General features: G+C 46.2%; 1 protein-coding gene across 1 annotated transcript; it reads left to right on the top strand.

Annotated features, from left to right (window-relative positions):
- The first annotated feature begins 257 nt into the window (after positions 1-257).
- Positions 258-14946, top strand: LOC115351003 (heme transporter HRG1-like). Its single transcript, XM_030037246.2, is given in 5 exon segments — positions 258-285; positions 288-325; positions 328-397; positions 12499-12666; positions 14621-14946. Coding segments are annotated over 5 exon segments (441 nt in total). The 3' UTR covers positions 14758-14946.
- Positions 14947-15388: the final 442 nt, after the last annotated feature.

Here is a 15388-nt window from a genome sequence, read left to right as displayed (position 1 = left end):
GTCCCCACGCCCCCCATACCCTCCGCTGTCCCCCCGTGTCCCCAACGCCCCCCCCGTCCACCCCGTGCCCCCCGTGTCCCCACGCCCCCCATACCCCTCCGCTGTCCCCCCGTGTCCCCCCGTGTCCCCCCCGCCCCTCAACCATGTCCCCGCCCCGCGCCTCCCCTCGGTCCTCCCGGCCGCCAGGGGGTGCGCGAGCACGGGGCGGGGCCGGGTGTCGGCGGGGCGGGGCGGGGCGGCGGCGCAGCAGTGCTCCGATGGCGGTGAGCCGGGGCGCTGCCATCCGCTGGCCTACGCGGCGGTCGGTGCCCTCATGGGCTTTTCGGTTCTTTTTTCACCTGGAGCCTGGCACCGACCTTCCGACAACCCGCTACGGCGGCGGCGGGGGGGCTCTCGGGTACGAGGTAGCGGGGGGAAGGCGGCGGGGCGGGGCGGGGCGGGGCGCTGCCGCCCCCTGAGGGAACTCTCGCAGCGGGGCCCGCCGGTGGGTGCTGAGGGAGGGTGTGGGGGGGTGTGTGTGAAAGGCCGTGGGGTGCCTTCCCTTGGGGTGACGGGCAGTGGGGTGCCTTCCCTTAGGGGTGAAAGGCCGTGGGGTGCCTTCCCTTGGGGGTGACAGGCCGTGGGGTGCCTTCCCTTGGGGTGACGGGCAGTGGGGGTGCCTTCCCTTAGGGGTGAAAGGCCGTGGGGGGCCTTCCCTTGGGGGTGACAGGCCGTGGGGGTTGGCCTTCCCTTGGGGTGACGGGCCGTGGGGTGCCTTCCCTTAGGGGTGACAGGCCGTGGGGTGCCTTTCCCTTGGGGGTGACAGGCCGTGGGGTGCCTTCCCTGGGGTGACAGGCCGTGGGGTGCCTTCCCTTGGGGTGACGGGCAGTGGGGTGCCTTCCCTTGGGGTGAAAGGCTGTGGGGTGCCTTCCCTTAGGGGTGAAAGGCCGTGGGGTGCCTTCCCTTAGGGGTGACCGGGCAGTGGGGTGCCTTCCCTTGGGGTGACGGGCAGTGGGGTGCCTTCCCTTAGGGGTGAAAGGCCGTGGGGTGCCTTCCCTTAGGGGTGACGGGCAGTGGGGTGCCTTCCCTTAGGGGTGACGGGCCATGGGGTGCCTTCCCTTGGGGGTGACGGGCCATGGGGTGCCTTCCCTTAGGGGTGAAGGGCCATGGGGTGCCTTCCCTTGGGGGTGAAGGGCCATGGGTGCCTTCCCTTGGGGTGACGGGCAGTGGGGTGCCTTCCCTTAGGGGTGAAAGGCCGTGGGGTGCCTTCCCTTGGGGGGTGAACAGGCCGTGGGGTGCCTTCCCTTGGGGTGACGGGCAGTGGGGTGCCTTCCCTTGGGGTGACGGGCAGTGGGGTGCCTTCCCTTAGGGGTGAAAGGCTGTGGGGTGCCTTCCCTTAGGGGTGAAAGGCCGTGGGGTGCCTTCCCTTAGGGGTGACGGGCAGTGGGGTGCCTTCCCTTGGGGTGACGGGCAGTGGGGTGCCTTCCCTTAGGGGTGAAAGGCCGTGGGGTGCCTTCCCTTAGGGGTGACGGGCCATGGGGTGGCCTTCTGCATTCCTCCCTTGGGGGTGAAGGGCCATGGGGTTGCCTTCCCTTGGGGTGAGGGCAGTGGGGTGCCTTCCCTTGGGGGTGACGGGCCATGGGGTGCCTTCCCTTAGGGGTGAAAGGCCATGGGGTGCCTTCCCTTGGGGGTGAAGGGCCATGGGGTGCCTTCCCTTGGGGTGACGGGCAGTGGGGTGCCTTCCCTTGGGGGTGACGGGCCATGGGGTGCCTTCCCTTAGGGTGAAAGGCCATGGGGTGCCTTCCCTTGGGGGGTTGACGGGGCCATGGGGTTGCCTTCCCTTGGGGTGACGGGCAGTGTAGGGTGCCTTCACTTGGGGGTGAAAGGCCGTGGGTGCCTTCCCTTGGGGGGTGACAGGCCGTGGGGTGCCTTCCCTTGGGGTGACGGGCCATGGGGTGCCTTCCCTTGGGGGTGAAAGGCCGTGGGGTGCCTTCCCTTGGGGGGTGACGGGCAGTGGGGTGGGGTGCCTTCGCCTCAGTGCTGCCTGCGGGTGATCCCTGAGGTGAGGGGAGATGGCGGGGGGGGGGGGTGAGTAGCGCTGCCCTGGGAGTGCAGACCCCCTCAGGAAGCACCTGTGAGGGTGGGTGAGCCCAGAGCCCCCCCCATCACCTCATCCCGGGTGTGTGGTCTTACCTGGCCAAAAATGACCAAGCAGCCTGAAAATGGAAGGAAGCGATAGCTGGTGGTTGGGGATGGCGTTGAGGCCAGGCCGCTGGTGTGTGGCAGCTCCCTTGCCTTCATGATGTGTGCATTGGTTTTCTTGGCATGTTTGGTGGTGAAGGTGGCAAAACTGGGCTTGTGGTGTGTGGGGGGAAAAAAGCTCTATCTGGTGGCTAGAGCAGATGACAACAGGATGTGGTTTTGGGACTTGGGTGGGCTGTGCTCTGTTTTGGAAAGCCTGCAGGTGACGCTTTCCCAATTTGCCCAGGAATTCCTGACCTGGAGGGGCTTGTTGTGCCCGCAAGGGAGTGACTTTTAATAAAAAACTGTTTGCGAGACTTAGCTCACAGTGTTCTGGCTGTATTTCCAACTTGAGATGCAAACCCATGGTTTGTGGGACACGTTAACTGCATCTGTTGATAGTCATCCCTGGGGGAAAAAAAGGAAGTTAATTTATGTATTTTTATAACCTCTTTGCTGGTAAGAGGGAATTGTTCTAGTCTTCCCCTTGGTCCCAAGAAGATTTTTGCAATGACACCTAGCAAACTTGCTGTTTGTGGTGGAATAGCTTTAGTTAATAATGGTGTACAACTTGCTATGTTATGGAGGGAAAACTTCTAAAAGTTTGAGGCTTAAGTTGTGTGTGGCCATCAGAGTAGGTATATCCACATCCACAGGCTAGCCAGCATTGTTACAGAAAAGAGGATTTTATTTCAAAGTTATAGTTGAAAGCTTTGTTGACTTTCCTAGTAAAATTTTGGTCTGGCAACCTGTGTTTGTGTGCTCTGTATTTTCAGGAAAGAAAACCCCCAGCCTCCTGACATTTATACCCCCTGTAAGCATTTGTGCCAGGTGCTCTGAAACAGGTGTTTGGGCTACTTGTCATACAGGCCAGAAGCTGTAAACTGCATCTTAATGTCCACTGGAATCAGTGAGATTCAGATGCCTACGTCGGTTGTGGACCTTAGTTAATTATTGGATTGGAGCAGAACATTGTCCTCTCTTGGTTTGTCAGCTCAGCAACTCATGGCTTTCTCTGGCCGAGTACCTGGAGGAAGAATAGAAAGTGAAGTTAAACTTGTAAAGAATCTGGCTTACTTCTGCTGCGTGAGCAACACCCAGTGCTCGGTGTACCTCTTGGTATTTGCTGTGCTGTCGCAGCTGTGAGGTGTAGGGTTTGTGGTTGTCTCTCTGCTTCCTCTCCCTCCAAAAAGCATGAATTCCAGCTGGAATTGGAATTAAGCAGAGAACCTTCCAACACCTCGCTTTACTAGGTGGCACAAGGAAAGTGGAGTGCTGTAACCCAGAAATGCACAAGAAAATAACAAGTAATATTTTATGCTGCATGCACGTGCTGTCTTTGTGTTCACAGAGGAATTTTGGAAGTCTGCATTCTAGAAGGAGGTTGGTGAGAAAGCAGAGAGAGAAGCCATCCTGTACTTTCTGTGCTGAAGTTATTTAGATTATTGTCTGCCAGAAGAAGGAGGTTTGTGTGCTGGTTAATTACCAGGTAATTCAAGCTAGTTAAGGTAATGAGGAGCAAGGTAAGCAAGAAACAAAATTAAAAAAAAAAAAAAAAGGTCATTTGTTAGGTTGGACTCTGAATTTGTGTGCTCTCAAACATCTGTTGAAATGTATATAGGTAGAGTCACAGTAGGATCACAAAGCCTCAGAAAAAGATTAAGAAATGTGTGTTCTGGTGTGAGATAAAGCTGATTTAAGGGGTTCCTGTCATCTTAAATTCATGGCTGCTTTTTCCTGCCCTTCTGCTTTGCTTTTCTACCCCCTCAATGTCTCAATAGGTGAAGTGTGCTCCAGACATTTGAGATGATACTTTATTTTAGGCTGCCACCCCTGAACTGAGCATATTCAGTGAGCTGTCTCACAAACGTTGTTATCCCTGCGACGGAGGGGTCAGAAAGGAGTTGGGAATAAAACCCCTTGTGTATGGGGAGGACCTTTTACATTCATTCTGCTGCTAGACAAATGTTAAAGTCAAGTTGTGCCCTCAGTTCACTTCTAGCCTTACAAATCGACATTTCATGTCCTGCACATTGGAGCCTGCATGGGTAGAGAGCTAAGTGTTGCTTGTTTAGTTGTGGAGGAGCCAAAAAAAAAAAAAAGAAAAGCTATGTTTTTTTCTGTGCGTTGAAGCTAAGGCTACTTGCTGAAGTAAGATTGTTCTTGGAAAAAAAAATCATGGTGTGTAGGTGGTTTGCATTATGCTTAGACACTGTGGATACTTCAGTTTCAGGTAAGCAGGGCGTTCACTTGGTTTGTTTCTGGCATGCTTCATTATATCACCCGGTTTTTATCATAACATGCTAACTAGTACTTACTTCTACTGGCAGAGAATGGCAGGAAAGGAAGTGGGCGAGCTTCTGAAATTTTCCGCCAAGTAGACATTTCAAAGTTAATTGTCAGGCATTGTTTTGTGCCCTTCAGTCTACTAATAAACCTGTTGCAACTTTCTGCATGTTGCACAGGATAACATAATGCGGAAAGATGGCTTCTCCCCCAAAATGTGTGACCCAGCTTGAGTGCTGGGGTGCAGCGTGTGCGCTGCTGCGGCTGGTGTCATTGTGAAATCAAACCCCTGTGCTGGAGGTGCGTTTGCTGTGCTGGGTGGGTTCGGTGTCTTTAGCACAAACAGGGGGTTTTTGGCCCATATGTGCCTTTTTCATTCAGAAGCTTCAAAAAGCGATCTGAGCACCTGCGAGTGAGTTGTAGGTTGGGCTGCTGTGGCTGGGAGCTCTGACATTGTGTGTGGGGGGCAGAAAATTGTTCAGGCTGGTGTATTAGGCAGCTTTGCAGCAGTTCCTCGTTAATATGCCTCTGATTAAGCTGAGGCTTTGCCTGCCAGCCTTCTCTGTGAGTGTGTGTTTGTACATGTTTATCTAGTTTTAACTATCTTTCTGGTTTTCTCATCACCTCCTGTGTGTTTGTCATTGCTTTTCTCTTGCCTGTGTTGGTGAGATGGATTGCAGCCTGCTGCAGCTTTTGTTGATGTGCCGTTGGTTTGTCAGAGACCTGTGTTTTAGGATGTTTATCCATATACTTCCTCTCTGTAAGAAGTCCTGCTGATTCCTGTCTCTTTAGGAGTCTGTATCTGTCTCTCTGTAATCGGTTTATTTATCTTTTGCTTATCTTCTAGAGAACCTTTCCTGCTACATTTTGCATTGAAATCTGCTCTCCACTGCTGCTTGTACACTTGCTCTGATACATTTCCTATAATTTGAAATAAAGACTTAGATACTTATTTACTCCAAGTTCTAGTATTAAAGTTCTGTGGAGGGAAAATTGCCACATACTGATGAGTCTGTAACTAGAGCCCTCAGTTACCTCTCATTATGAAACCAGAAGCATGTAATTTAAGGTGCTGAGCAAACTACCTTCCAGTCTTTCCGGTTGGCTTTCATAATAATAAACCCCACACACAATGCCTAGTAAAATCAACTCACTAATCCTCAAAATCTTAAATATGCCTCTGGGCATGCATACTTGGGAATTTTGGGATCATCTTAAATCAGATACAGACCTTCTGTATCATATCCTTCTTTTAAAGAGAAACACCCCATTGAGTGCTTCTGATAACCTGAGGGACAGCAACTTAATCGACTAATCACAGGACCCAGAAAGTCATTCCTGAGTTAATACTGGCTGTCTCGGTGGTTTGCTATTTAATTTTGAGCTAGTCACAGTGGCTTTTATAATTTACTGCTTGTTTGTATGTTTGACCTTCTCCCCTCACTGTCTTAAATTAATATTTTTCTTTTTTTTTTTTTAAGTAGGCCATGAATCTCTAAGCATCTCTGCTGTTTTCATTCTGCCAGAGGCAGTTTAAAGAGAAGAAAGCAATTAAATGTTTTCAGGATGTATCCAGCCCTTTCCTGAGTGGCTTTTAATGTTCTTGTGTATGTATCTTCTCTTTTTAAATTTAATAGAAAGAGAGGGGGGTTTTTTCCGCTCCAAAGAGACTTATTGGCTGTTTCCAAGCTGCTCAGATATTTCTGGCAAAATATAGAGCTTGTGCTTTGCAAATATAATGTGGACCAGATATTAAAGCAGCTGCAAAGAAGATGAAACACAAAATGTACTTTTCAGACACTTGAAACTTTAAAAATATCTGATAAGTGAAAGTAGTAGAAGCTAGTTTATGCTGAACACAGTATCTGTTGTGTACGAAAGTAGTGATTCTCTGATAACTAATCTACCTTGCATATTTATGCAAATTGGCTTGTTCCCTATCCAGGGCTGGAATAGCATGGCCCAAAAGCATTGCAGCGATGGAGGAAAGCATTTTTAAATATTTGGCTTTGCATATAAAATACTACATATTGTTTGATTAAGGTTTGGCTCGTGACTGCTTTAGTCCATCGTCTTAGGAATGGAGAAAAGGGAGGGAAGCATGCTAAAAGCAAATGCAGAAAAGACTGCACATGGCTTATGCTTAATCGTAATTTAGTTAAGTTGTGAGGAGAGAATGAGTCCCTCCTAACTGCTGCTGATGTGCTGGAAAATGTGATGATTTCATCTTAAATGTGAATGGTACAGGCACAGAGCGTCTGAAATCTGTACATCTTGTTTCCTGCTTCTGAAAATGGCTGAGCAGACTGACTCGGTGCTGAACAACAAGCTGAAACGCCAGGTTTTTCTTCTTGCACGTGTGCGGCCCAATCTGCTTTCCTCCGAACCAAACGTCCTGTAATATTAAGCACTCAATTGCACGTGTCCAGAGGGAAATTTTGCCAAGTGAAAACCAGTTTTCACTAGAATACTCCAAAGACTTCTCTCCTTTGAGAGCTGTTTTCCTAAAATATTTCAGTGTTGATCCCCAGCTATTTTGGCAGAAGAGCTGTTCAAGAAAACCCATTTTTAACCTCTTCCAAAAACAGCTGAGGCTGAGCTAGCTTGGCTTTAGCTCCCGGAAGAAAACATTTTACCCTTTCTGGGAGTTAACCAGACAAAGCAAAGTTTTCGAAACTTAGAAATGGCAAAACGAACTTAGGTTGGCAAAGCTCAGGCTCCTTTTGGAGTAGGTATTTCTAATGCTCCAGCTAGGGTAATAGAGCGTATAAAAGAAGATTGTTTAGACAGAAAATGACTGAAGGCTTTGTAAGTACTCTGAAAGAAAGTCTTCTAATTGATGACCATAGGCTTCATATTTTCCAGAACTATGCAAGTAGTTTTTAATATTGTTTTTCATTTTTATTGTCATTTTGTTTGCCATCCATCATCTTGGTCTGCCATTATCAACATTCATTTTGAGTTTCAGAAGGTGGGAATAAGAATGCTCTTTGCATAATAGCTTCTGTGTGAATGTGTGTGCTTGGTTTTTTGGCCCCTGTTGCACATTTGTTGTTTTTTCCTAGAATCTGTAACGCCCATTAGTGTTGTACACAGTGTCCTGCCACAGCATGGAAACGTGGCCTGACATGTTTGGCCTCTGGCTGCTCTGACCTCAGGGAAGGCAGCTGTGCTGTTATTCCCTGTCAACAATGCAACTTGTTTTGCTGGGACTGAAGAATTGGTCAGTGATGAGCAGGGGTCTGAGAAAACCTTTGTTTGTCACAGTTTTTGTTTTTATGTTTGGAGAAAGGGAAAGTTTGTTTCACTTGAGCTAAAGTATGCCAAACTTTCGAAAGGGCTTATCAAAATATTTAGATATTGGTGTGTTTCTGTACGAGGTTACAGATTGAGGGATTGCTTTTGAACTTGCCTTTTAGAATTTATTTAAACTTGTTCCAAGTATGCTGTAAGTTTTTGTATTTTAAATAGGAATTAATCTTGTCAAAATACCTGTTAACTTATGTTTAAAAAAACCTGCCTCTGTCACTGTTGTTTCAGATGTACTCATGGTTGTTTGATAGGCCAGTTTCCTTTTCCTGCAGCTTTGTGTACTTGGGATAATTAGTTTTTTGATTTAGAGGTAACTTTCCCGTTGCTCAATGTCGGAAATCCCTTGATTGTGTCTTACTGAGCCACTCTCAATTTAGGGTCATTCCAACCATGATGTGTGGGGTAAATCCACCAAGACAAATGTTTCTCTGAAAGGGGTGTAAGATTTTTGATGTTATTTTGAGCAGGCGACGTAACTGGAGCTGACAACCACCAACGCTACTCCAGGGCTGCATCTGCAGGTTCAGGTATTGCTTCTGTGTCTGAATGCAAAGTGCATTTGAGAAGGAGGAAGGGATCTGGGGGAATCACCTGAAGTAAAAAAGAAAACCTGAAGACCCTACAGTTAATCATTCCACGCTTTAATGAGGCAAAACTTTTATTTCCTATTCCAGTAAAAACTGTTTCAAAAACTGTTTTTTTGAAATTGTACAGCTGAATGAATTAGCTGTTCTTGTATTACCTACATGTAGCTAATGAGTTGGTGTTTAAAACCTGCAAACCTTTTGCTCTCAAGGTCTGCAAAGTGAGAGTTTTCACATTAATTAAAAATACTAGTATGGTTTTCGTTTCTCTGTGTGATAATGAAAGTCTTTTCTGTAAATCAGTACACCTAATTTGTTCTTCTCACCACTTAGCTTATGTATATTGGTGAATAGGAGCTGATGTTTCTTTTCCTGAAGCCAATTTCAGCTGAATTAAACATGAATCAAATGCTCCATTCCAGCATTCATGGACACTTTTCCTCTGGAGTTAGTTAGAAATAGTGTGGGTTTTTTTTCCTGCTGAATGCTGTATGTAGATAAGCAATTAGTTTAAAGAAGGCTTTTTAGAAAAGGTACGTGTTTTCCTGTATTTAAGCGTTTGGTTAGTGATAACTGTATTTAGCAATAGATTCTGCTTAAATTAGATTCCCTGCAATAATTGTATTTTCTTCGTGTATTCAGGCTCTAAGCTGGATTTGCCATGCCCTACTATTACATAGCTTCATCCCACTTGGTATGCCCCTTCTATTCACATGTGTTTGTTGACATCTGGATGGTGGTTTTGCTTTCTTTTGTGGCTGTTCCCTAGTTCTGAGCAGCACTGGTGAGGTTCAGGTGCTGGCCCAAGTATGATCTCACAAGCTCAGGATGAGCAGATTAAGCAATTGAAAAAAGCAAGTCCTGTTCTCATTTCTCCTACCTGTCCCTGAATGCATGCCACCAATATTTCTTATGCCAGTGCTGATGTTTTTCAGACAGTGTTGTGAGCTGATTTAACGTGTTGGAATGCTTTTCTACCACTTTAGGAAAAAAAAGAAAGATCAACCGCTCTGCAAGCTGGATAGCCTCACCAATGGTTCTGAGTGGTGTAGCATTCTAAGGGAGAGGAGGCAAATATGCAGCTGGAGCTGGAAGAGACTCCTTTCCCCTCTATTTCACGTGGTAAAGAACATGATGTTGGCTGAGCTGCCTGTAAAAGGATACCCCGTCTATAATGACCGTGTGACCAAACTCGGTCCTTCAGCACGTGGTGAAGTTGTCATGAGGCTTTTTTGCTTAGTCATGTGTGAGGCAGTTACTCTAGATGTTAAGAATTAACCGAACACAACACTTTGCCAAATAGCTTCCTTTCAAGTACTGTGTCAGCTTTTAGGGTCAGGGGAGGGTGCAGGGTCAGGCCTGGCAGTGGGGGCAAGATCAAGTGACAGCTCACGTGCTGCCTCTGCTCTCCCCGCGCAGAGCTTTCAGAGCATCGGCAGCAGTTTTGGTGCGGAAACACCAGCAACTTGACTCAGGAGTTCAAATAAATTGTGCCAAGTCATCTGAAAGCACTGGGAGGGGGAAGCAGCTTGTTTTGCTGACTGAAAACCACAAGTTGCCCATTTTTTAAAAAAAATGTGTGTTGAACTTGCTAGAGCACAAGCTTAAAGGTAATATGAAGTCGAGGAAGTGGTGATTTAGCAAGCTGAGTGATAGGGTTTTCCACCAAATCCCATGGCAGGCTTTTTGAACAGCGTTGCCAACGCAATTATGGTCTTCTGCATCTGCAGAGCTCCGAAATATCTTCCGCCAGCTTTGTGATCTCTAGCACGCGTGCGTAGTGGTAGCCTGTGTGGAATCAGACATGGAAAAGCAATATCTGTAGCTGACTTGACGAGAGTCTCTGAATTAAAATCCTGACTGCCTGGAGCCAGAAAATATGCTTATATACCACTTAGGTACAGCGGGTCCAACCAGATAAGTAATGGACTGATTCTGCCTTTTGTGTTCACTCTCATAAAAAGTCTGTGAGCTCCATCTGTCCTGGATATCAGCACTTCACCATTGGGTTTTTAGTTCACCCTGCGTGCTTTTGCTTTCACTTTTATGGTTTTGGGGGGTTTTTTTTGAAGGTTGTCCTTTTTCCACCCACCTCTTTTGTGGGCCACCACTGAAGGTATTTTAACTTTCTGTGCCCCATCCCAAGACATTGAAGAGGCAAAAAGCATTGCCAGGATTCTCCTGTATAGCCTGGAACTGACTTTGTGTATATTCAGCTTCATTTGATGTGCACCTGCAGTGCATCTGTTGTCCATGTGGGCGGTGAGCTCAGAAAACCTGCTAGAAATGAGCTGAAAGCTGCCTGGGAGCTGAAAAGCGAGTCCAGTGGGTTGTACAGCAAGTCTCGACTGTGCTCATCTATGAGTTTTGACGCAGTTCTTTTTCTCTGTGCTATAATACGTTCTTTTAAGCCTTGGGAAGCTTTGGGTATAATGACCGTATCCAATAACAAATGAGCTCTGGCAAGACTTGTGGCTGTCCTTAGTATTAAAATGTTTATCTTGTAGCGGGCAAGGCTGGTTTTCGCTTCCTTTGATGTTGAGAAGTAGCCACAGAGGGAGGTCTGTGTTATTGCAGGATACCATATAAAGCAGCCTGGTATTTTAGCAGTGGTGTCATTTTTTTTTTTTATTATTATTTTTTTTTTCCCCTGCTGCCCTTAAAATAAAATCTGGAAAGGAGGTGGCAGCAAAGGAGAAATACAAGCCAGTTAGTTGCACCACTGGAGGTTCAAATTTCAGAAGTGCCGCCGAGGTCTTTGCCAAAATGAGTCAAATGTTTGAAGTCTGTAAAGTGGCTCTAACTATAGGTTGAGTTAGCGGCTTAAAGAGATTTAGTCATACTCTTCAGCGCTGAGACTTAAACAGAGGAACAGCTTGCTATAATTGGAGTTGGTGATGTTGCTTGTAGTTGGGATTGTATAATGGGGAATGACAGGCAGCCTTGTTCTGGCAGGTTATAAAACTTTGACAGGCTTTAAGCATGTGAACGGACAGTTCTTGTATTGGGTGTCTCTTCTCATTTTTTTTTCTGAAGTGTGGTGAAAAGGTAGCAGTTTTTAGAACAAGATTAGGGAAGGATGCATTGTTTTTCCCTGTGTCAGAAACTGTTTACAGCTGATACTTGAATGCTTTCATCCCTTTTTTTTCCTTCTGTTTCTTCCCTTTTGACAAGGGAGTTGAAACTTGGTTATGGACTAGTCACCTAAGCTTAGGGAAATGCCTTTTGCTGTTCCTATTAAAGCCATAGTGAATTTGGCTGTTCTTAAAAAAAATATATATAAACTATACGTGCTCAGGTATTTGTCTGGTTACGTAATCCAGACGTTTTGGGCCAGACCCAAAAGCATGGAGTTAGATTTAGGCCACCTTAAACACTTAGTGAGCATGCTTTGCCATAACTAGGAATTGTATGTACGAATCATCTGGGAGCTGAACTTCTACATCCCTTTACTTGAAACACTTGAAGTGTTTGGAGGGGATTTGTATAAATGGACTCTTTATGAAGTTAACTAGAGATAGGTTGGAGCTAAAGGACATGATGTGAAATGCTGAGTACTGAACAGGTCCTGTATATCTTGATTTAGGTGTCTAAAATCAGTGGTCATGTAGTGCTGCTCTTCATCATCGTTTCCATATGTAAAAGGAGCTGCCTGGCCTTTGTGAAAAGGTGCACTAATTTTTGCCAAGTGCTTGGCTTGCTATGTGTAATGTCACGAAAGCTGTATGGAGGATTAAATAAAACTGCACTGAGTATGCATTAAATGGGTCTATTCCAAACAGGAGAACAAACAAGTTATTTAGGGGAATCCATTCAGTGAATGAAGTCCTTTCTGTGCCAGCCTGTAATCAAGATCTGTATCTTAAAGCCTGTGCGGAATGCAGGGGGTCTGGGGTGGTCTTGGGGAGTGATGCTTGCATAGGCAGCCGTTTATTCTGATATTTCCCCTCTCTTTTTGGGGGGGGGACATGGCCATGAAGCATTAGTGTTCCTTGGTGTTTCATATGGGGTTTAACGAGATGTATATTTATTAGACACCTTTCTGTGTTGCAGTGTGATGCATGGAACTGATTCCCCTTGCTGTCTAATTGAGCAGGTGTTCTGGCGCTCTGGGCCCTAATCACGCATGTGATGTATGTGCAGGATTACTGGAGGACCTGGTTAAAAGGGCTGAGGTTCTTCCTCTTCATCGGGATCCTCTTCTCAGCTCTCTCAGTGGTGGGATTCTGCACATTCCTTGTTCTGGCCATCACCAAGCACCAGTGTAAGTACTTTGTTGCAGTAGGCAACTGGGAGAAATGACTAGCCATGCTGGGATTACTGGGATGGGATGTGAAGGAACAGAAGAGCCTGCAAAGCAGAGCTGAGGTGTGAATCTGGAAGTGCTCCTGCCATCTCTTCTGAGAAGTGTTAAGACAATTTTGTGGAGGGGCTGCAAGAATGCCGTTGCATTTCATTTTTCTGCTGTGATAGCTTGATGCCATGAGTAATTCTGCTGCCCGATGAGTGCCACTCCCTTAGGGCATGATAGCTGCCTTGATAGGCATGGTCTATAGGACTGCTGGCAGGCAGTCCACGTTTTCCATCATTGTTTCCTATAGGAACTGGAATTTACTTATTTCTATGACAAATGAAGGGAGTGCTCTTAAACGTTGTCTCTTCAGCACTTATAAAACAGGTGGGTGAGGATATTGAAATCCAAACACAAGTCAGCAGGGTAAAAATGCCTTCTACACTTAGTCAGCATATAAAGCTGTGTTGCTATAAAATATTTAACATTGTCTAAGGAGGGTTCACGTAATCACTCCCAGTATTTGCTTGGCAGTAGACCAAAGAGAGAAAGTTTGGGGTTTGTTTTTTTTAGAAGTTGTCTGTGTTTGTTGCTTGCTGCATTTGGGCTGATAGCCACTAAGAGTCCTGTTGTTATTATACTCATGGTGGTGGGCAAGCTGCGTTGGGGTCATAACTCATCAAAAGCACTTGGCTTAGCCTAAACACATTCCCTGTGGAGATTCGAGTGCTTCAGCCTAGTGGAAGGATATGAAAATACTCGTATGCAATTGTTAGAAATACAAATGTAAAAAGAAAAACCAAATATTTTTCATCACCCTCCTTTCTTGGAGACATGAGGAAAAACTGGTTTTGGGAAAATTTGGGGGTTTTTAGGGAAATGGAGGTTTTTAAGGGAAATGGAGGTATTTTAGGGAAAGCCCTAATTTTGGGGGAAAGTAGCACATCTGCAATGGTTATTATGTATGGAAAGTTTAGGACTGTTACATTTAATGAGTGAGTTTTACTGAGTAAGTATTGCTTTGTGTATTCTTAAAAAAAATCTATCTTTATTTTTTAATAATGGCCAAGCAGCTTGCACTTAGAGGTGGAATTGCTTTACTCATTAGGTTATGTAAGTGTATTTCAAAACTGTTGACATCTCTAGAACAAAAAAACTTAAACATTGAAAATAAGCATGAAGACCACTGACATGCACTCAAAAAGCAGAACCATACCCACTTGACTTCAAAGTAATCCCTAAGTAGAGGTGGTTTTATAATAGATAAAGAAGAAAGGTGTTAATTTGCAAAGATTCTCTAAAATAGGCTGTTCATGTCATTCACTAATGTGTGATTATCGCAGCACTGTATTGAAGACCTGCAGTACAGGTTGAAGCGCACTAATATATTAAATGTTGGTCACAACAATTGGTAAAAGCATTTTTAGAAGGAAGGTATATTTTCTTTCCTGTTTTCCCCCAAGATGTGCAGATTTCCTCTCTCCCTGCCATGGTGGGGGAGAAGGGAGTAGTAGTAAGGTAGGGTGGGAGAAATTAAGAATTGCAGGTTGAGGTTGTTTTCTGGAGCCACGTGTTTTTGCCATCCAGGAATTCGCACAAACTCCATCCTTTGGGCCCTAAGCAAGGAGAGTTTGGGGTGGCTGAGTGGGTGACCTTACAGCTCTGAGGATCTGCCTCTCAAGAGATACTAATGACCTTCTTCAGACTGTGACCAGAGTACTCTCCTGTGGCAGAGATGAGAAATTTTACAATCTGAGTCAGGAGAGCTGGGAATAAGGCACTGATTAAGTCTTGCTTGCAGAACAAGATCTTTAGATGCAGGCTGAAAATCTCCCAGGAACTAGGGGGCTGAGTTGGGTTCTTCCTGGCCAGACTGCATGAGGGATAAATGGATTTTTAAATGTATCTGTATCCTTTTCTCTCCTAGCCCTGACTGATCCCAGAAGTTACTACCTGTCATGCGTCTGGAGTTTCATCTCCTTGAAATGGGCCTTCCTGCTCAGTTTGTACGCTTACCGGTACAGGAATGAGTTTGCAGACATCAGTATCCTCAGTGACTTCTAACGCTTGGACTTCCAATCCTGTCTGAAGGTGCTGGATGTTTGAATTGCCCCCCAAAGGCATGGTAGATGCAAGAGATGTATGAGAGGCGGAGAAGGAACCCACCCAGTGCTGCTTGGTTTGTCTGTCTGCAGTAGGGGTTTTTCCTAATTGCTTTTACTCAACCATTTAAAGTTTGGCTAATGATGTCAATCTAGTCTTTCTGTAACTTCCCTGGGAGTCCCTGTGTCTGGTAGTGAGGTGAAAGACTCTACGTGCTTACACACAGCAGGCCTAGATCCACTCTTTGTGTTGCCCCGAAGTCCAGGGGAGTTTTCAAGTGGGGAGAAAGTCCTGGGCCCTCCAGGAGCTGCAGGTTCATACCTCATGATGCAGCACCCCGACATCTTGTCCTCGTGAGTGCATCATCAGCTTGCTTCAGGTGGGTGCCCCACATGTGTGTAGCAAAGAATGCTGCTGGTGAAAGTCAGCTCCTTTTGCACTGCTCTGCTCCTCAAAGAGAAAGGGAGAGATGAGCCTTCCTTTGTGGCAGGAAGTCCCTGCGTACCTTCCAGCCAGTACCCCACATCTTCCAGTATTTTCTTTTACACATTGTACACAAGGTCAGCTCTCTCCTGTGGTCTGGATGTGCCTG

The sequence above is a fragment of the Aquila chrysaetos genome, chromosome 15 (assembly GCF_900496995.4).
Source record: "Aquila chrysaetos chrysaetos chromosome 15, bAquChr1.4, whole genome shotgun sequence".
NCBI classification, from domain to species: domain Eukaryota; kingdom Metazoa; phylum Chordata; class Aves; order Accipitriformes; family Accipitridae; genus Aquila; species Aquila chrysaetos.
The sequence above is the reverse complement of the archived record's forward strand: the minus strand, read 5'-3'. Positions and strand labels throughout refer to the sequence as shown.